The sequence below is a fragment of the Neolamprologus brichardi genome, chromosome 17 (genome assembly GCF_056152115.1).
Source record: "Neolamprologus brichardi isolate AB-2024 chromosome 17, ASM5615211v1, whole genome shotgun sequence".
In the NCBI taxonomy this organism is placed as follows: Eukaryota; Metazoa; Chordata; class Actinopteri; order Cichliformes; family Cichlidae; genus Neolamprologus; species Neolamprologus brichardi.
In genome coordinates, this window is record NC_142120.1 from 25,960,780 (window position 1) to 25,971,114 (window position 10,335).

The window sequence follows — 10,335 nt, forward strand, 5'->3', positions numbered from 1 at the left end:
CTTGCTTTGTATACAACACCCTTTCTCTCTCTCCCCCTCTCTCTCGCTCTACAGATATATATATATATATATATATATATATATATATATATATATATATATATATATATATATATTCCTCTCTTTTCATAAAGGATGATCCCCGTTTATACTAAAAGTGGCGATAAAGCAACTATTTCCTTGGTAGTATTTGGACAATTAGAACTGCTCTAAGGCGCCACACAGATACTTCTGGGCCACTGCTCTCACGTAGGAACCTTCCTGAATAAAACTGGAATGCACCCTAATCTGGGACTCAGGTCCGTTATTTTGAGACATCAAGACACACTTTCCTCACGAGTTTACAGGCTAAATTGCTAGTTTCTGCTCATACCGAATACAACCTAAGACCAATAAGACTTTTATTTTTGTTAAGCGCTTCCTGCCCAGGAAACGCTGATCGCCGTGTGTAGCTTGAGTGCAGAGGAGGTGCGCAGACTGCCGGTGACTGCGGGGCGGACGGAGAAAGACTGCAGGAGTTTATCTTGGTTCCGCTGGTGTTGTGTTGGTGGTTTGACTGCAAAGATGTTCCCTGCAGTGCTCACAGTGTTACTGACTTTCTTCAGCCTCGCTGAAAGCAAACATAAAGACTTTTATACTTTTAAAGTTGTGAATAGCAGGGGTAAGCTGGTATCTCTGGAGAAATATCGGGGTTCGGTAAGTACGACTCACAACAGCTTAAACTACAGATGTTAGAACGCATGCCAGCCCCTTGCTTGAATGAATGTTGCATGGGAATGTTGGCGTCTTTCTTTCTTTTACTTCTCTCCATGAAATGTTGTTTGTAGATGTAACTAACACAGCAGTGATGAGAATCAGTTTGACTGTGGGCTGCTGGTGGGGATGTCCCGTCATGTAGCCCGGATAGCCTACGTGGCAGGCCTGCAGCCCCTGAAGTTGCAGAAAGTGCTGAGATTTCATTCAAACAAGTTACGGATCACCAGACCGCGTTAGCCCTAATCTGTCTGAAGACTTCACTCTATCTTCACTCTATCCGTCATCAAAGGTAACGGAACATACATGAGTTTGGTTTTTACCCCAGTTATTGTAATAAAGTTGAAAAATAAATAAAAGTAATAATGCAACAATGATGTATATTACATATGACAGCCTTTATATAAAATGATAATAATAAGACAAACTGCATCTTTTTTGACTTAGCTGTTTTTGACTTTATTTGCTTCCAAATTTCTTAATCACAGAGCTTTAAATGATTATTATAGACGGTATCTTTTAAAAAGATATCCTTTATGTAACAAGGTGAAAGACTCTCTGGATTTTGTTTTAACCATAAACACAAACAGACAAATTAAACTATAAATCTTTCGCACACTACAAGTGAATGAACACAGTTTGTACACCACAGAGCTGTAGCGGTGCACTTTTAAAGGAAGAGTTAGTGTAACTAGTACAGTGCCTAAATGGGTTGAGTGTACGTAAAGTTCCAATTTACATTTCATGTCAGCAAGGAATAATTAAATGTAAAAGCAAGACTGAAAACTGGTGTTCCATTACACATGAGAACTTTGCTGGACCTGCTGTGCTGCCTTGTAGATTGGACAAACAACCATTAAGATAAGACACTTGCTCACACACTGACATTCAAAGATGTTCAGTAATACATACTGGATACCAAAGACAAGCAAAGCTTCCTAGTCTAAAAAGTGAAGCCGGTGGGAAATGCTTTTAAACCTGCATTCTTTTTCAGTGAGTCCAAAAAATGGATGGTCTTTGAACCAGTTGAAGACAACAGTAGCACAGCATGATAGTTATTCACTGCATCTCACTTCAAAATGTTATATTCAGTTTCAGTTCAGTTGTATTCATAGTCTTAAATCACAACAAAAGCCACCTCAAGGCGCTTTATATTACAAGGCAAAGACCATCCAATATTAGAAAAATAACCCTAACAATTAGGGTAAGCACTTCTACATAACATCTGCAGCAGTATAATGTCAAGGATTTGTTTGAACCATTTTCCCTTGATGTCCTTATGCACATCCCATAGTTGAAAACAGTCGAACAGAGTCACTCTCATTTAATGGATTATTGTGTTTTCCGTCTCCCCTCCTCCATCCCACCTCACCTCACTCTTTTCACACCCTCTTCTCATTCTATATGCATGTGTGTCACACATTATTATTAAGTTATAAAAATAAGATATCGGCACTTTGTGACTTTGTGACTAATAAATCAACACCAGCTGCTTCTTCAGTGAGATCCACATTCTGTGGATGAACTCCCATTCCACTGTCGCAGATTCCAGCATGCTGATTATAGTCCTTGATCATACTGTAGTGTAACTGTGGTTTCTTGTATTTTGTTTGTTTTATTTTAACCAGAGTTGTGCTTTGTGTGATTTTGGGGTGTATTTCTATTTGCTGGTGTTTTCTTGACCTCTCAGGGCCACTGTATGAAAGGCATCAAGGACTGCCAAAACAGCAGCCCTATCAGTGACAGCATACCAGTAAAGAAAACACAAGGCAATGGGTTGGCTTGTCCACTAGTAAACTGAGTGCAGAAAAGGCTTTATTAGACGGCTAGATTATAGAAGTAGAAGGTACAGGACAGACTGGGGCTGCTGTTGATATACACCTAGGTATCCTAGGAAAAAATGCTTTGTGTGTGTGAAACTTTAATGCCAGCAAATTCTTTCTCACAAAGGCAAGTGTGGCTTTGTGTGTGCTAAATGATCATCCACGAGAAATCACAGGTGGCAGACAGTAACTTTAATTCAAAAAATGGGAGTCATCCAATGACCCCGTACACTACCTTCTCAGCATTACATCGACTAAGTTTGAAGTTAATCATATTAACTGTCTTTGAGATATGCTACCAGACACATACAGAGCTTAATTTATTAGAGATGTGGATATTTTCAGTATCCCATGTCATATATGTCACACTTGCAATTGTATTTTCTTGACACCAGATGTCACTAGATGATAAGATTACACACTGGTTTCTCAGGAAGCCATACTTCTGCAGTGATGATCTTCTCTAGTTTAAGTTAAAGTATGAAGCTGTGACATGTATTAATGTGTATTAGGATACTTATTAGTTTCTGTATCTGTGAATGGCGCCTGTAACGTGTAATGGCCTAAATCACAGTTATCTGTGGTCCAAATAATTAGTCAATCAGTGGGACGGCCACACTTCACTTTTGCTCTTTTTGAAGAAGGAGCCTGTCTGTCTGTCTGTACACAGTGGGGCAGTATACACACTTAAAAAGATGACAGAGGCCTGTAATTTTCATCATAGATATACGTCAACTATGACAGACAAAATGAGAAAAAAAATCCAGAAAATCACATTGTCTGATTTTTAAAGAATTTCTTTGCAAATTGTGGTGGAAAATAAGTATTTGGTCAATAATAAAAGTTCATCTCAATACTTTGTTACATACCCTTTGTTTGCAATGACAGAGGCCAAATGTTTTCTGCAAGTCTTCAAGGTTTTCACACATTGTTGCTGGTATTGTGGCCTATTCCTCCGTGAAGATCTCTTCTAGAGCTGCAGTCCCCAACCTTTTTTGCGCAATGGTTTATGTCTGACAATATTTTCACGGACTTGCCTTTAAGGTGTCGTGGATAAATACAACAAAATAAAACCAGTAGCAGTACCAAAAAAAAGAACATTTATTCATAACACACAAAAACCGATAAAAGCCAAGCCTCAACTCCGGAACCAAACGACTCATGGTCCGGTACTGGTCCGTGGCCCGGGGGTTGGGGACCGCTGCTCTAGATCAGTCATGTCGCTGGGGAGTCTTTGTCTGGCCTGTGTGCCTTCTAGGACTGGGCGATATATCGAGTTTTTTTTTAAATATCGATATATTTTCATACGAGATATAAGATGTGACAATATCGTTTATATCAATATAGTATATATTAGAGATGGCACGATACCACTTTTTTATGTCCGATACCGATACCGATATCATAAATTTGGAAATCTGCCGATACCGATATGAATCCGATATAGTGTGTTTTTTAATCAATAAAACGTTTTTTTAATATCTTGCTGCATTTTGTATAAGTTTATACTCAAGTTTAAATAAATAACAACACTAAAGCTATTCTGTTATACCTGTATGTAAAAAAAAAAAAAATACACTGTGCCCAAAATATTTCATAGTTCAGTAATACCAATCTAATAAACTTAAACCTGCTCCATCCTTCCTATTCTGGTATTTTAAAGAGTACTTAGCAGAAATATTAAGCAACCTAACTAATAGGGTTGCAAACTCCCAGCAAAAAAAAAATAGGGAACTACCCCCACCCCCACCTCATGATGCTTAATCAATGTAATCAAATTTAATTTGATGCAGGGAGGAAAATGCACAGGAATAAATTATTTTTCAAGAATAATTAAATAGATTCAACATCTTTCTTCAACAAAATTGCAGACTGCACAGATGGTATCTTCCCAAAGGAAAAAGTACTATAGCTTACTAGGGTTTATTAGACTTAACAGTTACTATATACAGTAATGGACTTATATATATATTTTACATCAGATTAAAACTTTGGGTGTAAGAGTCAGATAATTATTTATTAAAAGCTCGACATTTTAAATGAGAATAAGAAAGAAAAGTATGTCTTTGGGCCCCCTTTTCCCTGTTCATGCCCTATCGGCCCCCCTGGCTAAACTTTGCTAGATCCGCCCCTGCACAGTTACCAGCCGTCAGCTACGTAGAAAACGATCCTGGTGTAGAAAGTTATATTAAATAAATTCTAACAACAGCTTATCAAGCTTAATAGTGCTGCTGTTGTTCAGCCGCTGGTTTCCTCTTTCTGGTGCAAAGTGGGCCAAAAACAAAGAAGAGAGACGGACTCGCGACAGAAAAGCCGATCAGTTGTAGTGATGGGATTTCCGGCTCTTTTTAGAGATCCGGCTCTTTCGGCTCGGCTCACTAAAAAGAGCCGGCTCTTTCGGCTCCGAACCGGCTCTTCAGGTTGTTTTGTTGCTTTAATTATTTAATCATTAACAATAATATAAAATTATGCAGAAAAGGAATTACTAATGTAAAAAAAGTGGTTTTATTTATATATGTTTATATATAAATATATATGGTGGCCCCTAGACACAAAACACGTACAAACTCCAGAACACATTTCTAGCGTTAACTGAACTTCCAAAACAGAGGTACCCAGATCACTTAAATTACACAATTGAAAGCATATGTGTATGGTTTGTGTATTTATAGACAAGCACTCATATTTATTCAAATAATTAAAAAAAAAAACTTCATTTACTTGTTACTACCACACACCAAATCCGGTTGTTGGTACTTCCTGGCTTGTGTAGCCACGAGGTAACAAAAGCTCAACACTGCGCCCAGCATCCTGGAGCATTTCTGTTGTGTTTTATACGTGATTCTGAGTTTTTACGTGTTTTGGAGTTTGTACGTGCTTTGTCTCTAAGGTCCACCATAAATATACTTTATTTATTCACTCCACATAAAATGTAATAAATAAATCATATAATACAAAAAACAACTATTTACATTTTAAACTTTTAACTATTTACATTTTCAGCTTTTTCCTTTTAAACAAATTTAACGTGCAAACCACAACACAATTAAATATAAATTAAAATATTAAAACAAAAAGAAGATACACATTCTCTGTCATATGGGCCTGCATGATTTCTGAATCCTTTATCATCTGCAACTGAAAATAGTGGATGATTACTATACCTTTCTAATGTGACGTTGTTGTCCCTCGCTCTCTTTCTCTCTGGCTCTGTTCCTGTGCTACTGCGAGTGTAACTAACGCCCCTCCCCCCTCTGCCCAGCGCAAAGTACAGGCCGCGCGTGCGGAGTTTAGCAGAAAAAAGGGCGAGAGAGAGGGCGAGAGAAAGAAAAAAAAAACTCACGGCTCCCAATAAGGAGCCGGCTCGCTTCGTTCACTTCAAAGAGTCGGCTCTAAGAGCCATTTCGTTCGCGAACGACCCATCACTAATCAGTTGATCATTGATCAGTTTCACGTTTGAAGTAGGAGCAGGAGGGGGAGGGGGAGAGAGGCAGTCGCTCCATATATCGGTTGTTAAGCTTAACGCGGGAATGCTTTACAAACATTCAGAGATGAACTTACACACTTGCTTTACTTCTCTCTGGGAAAACTTCCTTGGAGATGAAATGCTGGTTTGTTAGCGAAGCTCCACACAGCCGCTCTATCACGTGACGCACACTACTGCAACGTGCTACGGTTATGAGCCAGGTTACACCATGTAGCAAGTTTTGTGAGGTGCTTTTTTGATATTTAATGGATCGGATTACATTTTTTATTTCTCGCCGATATCCGATCCAGGAATTTGGGTCAGTATCGGACCGATACCGATACGTAATATCGGATCGGTCCATCTCTAGTATATATTACGTTATAATTATACTTGTAGAGTCGCAAGTTTGCCTCTCTTTCATCCACTTTTGTCTCTATGCAACGTTATCTTCACTGTCACAGTGCAGTAAAGACAAAAATAGTCTAAAAAGAGACAACTAAACAAACAATTTTACATCAGATATGGTCTCAGTGAAAGTAACCGTTATTTAACATAAATTAATGAAAAAATATCCATATCTGTTCAGTTATAGTAAGTGGCCTCTTCACTGAATGTGTCATCCTCAGCAGCCTTGTAAAATTGGTCAATGGCAACCTTTAACTAACACATATAGCTTTATAGATCCAACATATACTGTACAGTGGGGTGATTCAATCCAGTGGTTGCCAACTTTATGGGAACTACATGCCAATAAAACTGCAAGTAGTTCATTTAATTATGCATGTTTAAAGAAAACATATATACTGACAGATATTAAGCTAGGAAAGCTTTTGTGGTGTTTTTACAGTGTTTTCTGGTGGCTTTAGGTTTCCCTGGTGGTAAACGTAGCTAGTGAATGTGGCTTCACTGAGGAACACTACAATCAACTGCAGCAGCTCCAGCGGGACTTTGGTCCATATCACTTCAATGTGCTAGCCTTCCCCTGTAACCAATTTGGACAGCAGGAGCCTGGCAGTGACAAGGAGATTGACAGCTTTGTGCGCAGAGTCTACGGAGTCTCCTTTCCTCTGTTCAGCAAAATTGCTGTTGTTGGCACTGGAGCCAACAATGTCTACAAGTACCTTCTTGGTGAGTAACTGCCTCTCTCGGGGGGTGGGGGGTGGGGTTACGAGAGAGCAGTCGTGTGCGGTGTAGAAAAAAGAGGGGAAAAATAGAAACCTTTGAAGCAAAACTTAAAACAAAAATGCTTTTTTAAAAGGTTACAAGCTTACACTAACCTGTTATTCAGACATCTATGTCATTTAATCTTTTACAGAGGCATCTGGAAAGGAGCCTGACTGGAATTTCTGGAAGTATCTAATTGACGTTAACGGCAAAGTGGTGGATGCATGGGGACCAAAAATCTCTGTCAAAGAAATTCGCCCTAAAATTGCTGAAATGGTGCGGCAAATAATCTTGAAGAAGAAAGAAGAGCTTTAACACATTTCGCTTCAAGACTCTACTGAATGTTAATACCACAGGGAAACTGTGGCAGGTTTGAGCAGAAAATGAGTCACTGCTTTGGTAACATTACACTAACGTAATGGCTTATTCATTTGTGTTAAGGAAGTAAAACGCTTTGTGGTAGGTCTTGTTTGTAGCTATAAATAATTTTTTAAAAAGGTGGCGCTACAGGAAATAGAAGATCAAATACACTGGGGATTAAGGCAATATGAGGTGTGATCAAGCAGCAACCCTCAGGCCAAAGAAAGGTTCCAAACATTCCTTAAAAGCTACACGAAGCTGGCTCCAAAATGCGTCAGTACTTTTGGCTCGCATGTCTAGAATTCCTTGCAGGATTAAAAAGCACACACTGGAACAAAAATTGTATTTGGCCTCTAATGATACCTAGGGGTGTGGCTGCTTTAATCGACACTTATGCTAATTTAAGTCTCACAACCTTCTCTCAGTGTTTGTGGTGTTGGAGTTTATCCAAATTGATCAGCTACAACTGTACTTCTTTACTTGATCGACTTAGTAAGATTCAAAGCTACCAAATGTGTTATGGAAATTTTCATCCTTCTGACACCTAAGTTTAAGTGTACTGTAACAGAAAACTTAATTTTTCTTGAATCTGTACTAAATTTTCCACAATTTCATTGTAATTTCTTTCCTCTACTTACATTTTATTGTTCTTATTGTCATTCTTCCCATGTTTTGCTCTGGTTATATTTAGAGTTCCTTCAGTTGTCCAAGCCAGTAGTGTTAAATAGTACATGGTCTCTTCTTTTCTGTTCAGCAAATGATTTAATGGGCATATGAATAATTGATCAGTAGTTACAAGACAAATGTCTATATTATTAATTAAATGTTAAGCAAAAATGAACGAAAATATTTTTGACAGTTCATTTAAAATGTTTGGACCCCAGATTGATTGGATGGCGGAAGTAGTGGACCTCCAGCTATTTTAATAGGGGACCTCTGAGATAGTCTATATAATTATTAAATTGAAACAATTATTTGGGTTTAACATAAGGAAATGTTAGTTAGTGACCGATTAGCCTGGTGACCTTTCCGCGTTTCTCATAATAAACCATTTCAGTGCCTCATCTTCAGCTGCAGGTCTAAACATCCTTCAGTTCAGTTCAATGTAGTTAGAGCAGTAGAGCTAATGTCTGAACTACAGAACTGACTTTAATCAGCATTCAAGCTCATAGTGAGTTCTGTAGTCAAAAATCATTTATTTGTACCGATTAGCTAATGAACATGGCTTTCCCCAACACATGGTCTGAGCACTGACAGGCTGACCCTTCACACCTCCAACCTCTGCAGCAATGCTGGCAGCAATCATACATCTATTTTCAAAAGACAACCTCTATGATGCGGAGCACGTGCACTCAACTTCTTTGGTCAACCATGGCGAGGTTATGTTAGGTTCTGACTGGAACCTGTGCTCTTAAACTGCTGTATGGTCTTGACCACCATGCTGCAGCTCATTTTCATGGTGTTGGCAATTTTCTTATAGCTTAGGCTATCTTTATGTACAATAACATTTCTTTTTATCAGATCCTCAGAGAATACTTTCCTATGATGTGGCATGATAAACTTCCAGTGACCAGTATGAGAGCGTGTGAGAGCAATAACATCAAATTCAACACACCTGTTCTTTATTTGTACCTGAGACCTTGTAAAACTAATGTGTCACATGACTCCTGGAAGGGAAATGACAAACTGGGCACAATTTGGACATTTTACTTTAGGGGTATACTCACTTTGCTTGTATATATATTGAAGCAGATTTTAATCAGGTTTGTACAGTTATGTTGAGTCAGTTCTTAATTGCACTGGAACACGTGACAATGATTAAAAGCTACACTTTAGCTATTAGCAGTGGCTCAAGGTCAAAGTAGCCATTCATTTTACCTGAATTCTCAAATCTCTCTCTTCCTAATTATGTCCCTATTTCAGTCATTTTACTTTACTTGTTGGCGTAGGTATTATGGGCACCTGAGATGAAATTCCCCCTGTTTGAAAAACTGAAATAAATGCAAGTATTTGATGTTTAAATTTATAGGTGCCGATTTTTTGTATCTGAAGCGGCACAAGTATTACCTGTTTTATATAAACATGTAAAAAATAATCTTATTTTTTTAATACTATACCATTAGGCTGAATGTATGTTTGTTTGTTTAGAAATAAATATGCTAAATGATGTCCCTGTGTGGTGAGAAGGAAATGGCTTTAAGACTAAAGCATAGATTTTGATGTTACAGACCTGATCTGATATTTCCCCATTAAAATGTAGTTATCAATCTCCACTTTGCTTTTAGTGTTACTGTGAAGGCTCTGCAGTATTGGTGAGTGTTCAAACTGTATGTACTTTAGTTAAATGGTAAATTAGTTAAACCACTACTAAAGTACATTTGCTTGACTTGATGTACTTACCTACGTTAACTGTAATGACTATTAACAGGATACATTGTTTTAACAAAGTAAATGATGAGACTATTTCGGATTTATCTGAGTCAACACAGTGAGGAGTGCCAGAGGAAACAGAATACCCAACCACAACCAAGAGGATACATTCCCAACCCACGGAGCTAGATACTACAGATTACACCCATAATTTAGGAGTGGAGTGGATGGAATGGCACACGTGCAGTTCTGACTAAAACCTCATTGTGCACTTGTGGAATCAGCGTGAGTGTTGTTTGTGTCACAGTGACCAGCACAATCACTTTCAATGACTTGTGACAAATGCTGGTTGAAAAATGGGATACCAACCCACACCAGTGTGTGACCAAGCTGGTA

At 38.3% G+C, this 10,335-nt stretch overlaps 1 protein-coding gene across 1 annotated transcript; it reads left to right on the plus strand.

The window, feature by feature from the left end:
* Nucleotides 1-404: 404 nt before the first annotated feature.
* On the plus strand, nucleotides 405-9,835 carry gpx7 (glutathione peroxidase 7). The gene is made up of 3 exons (XM_006803638.3): nucleotides 405-696; nucleotides 6,912-7,173; nucleotides 7,361-9,835. The coding sequence occupies exons 1-3, from the start codon at nucleotides 565-567 to the stop codon at nucleotides 7,522-7,524; spliced, it is 558 nt and encodes a 185-aa protein (XP_006803701.2). The 5' UTR covers nucleotides 405-564; the 3' UTR covers nucleotides 7,525-9,835.
* The last annotated feature ends 500 nt before the right edge of the window (nucleotides 9,836-10,335 follow it).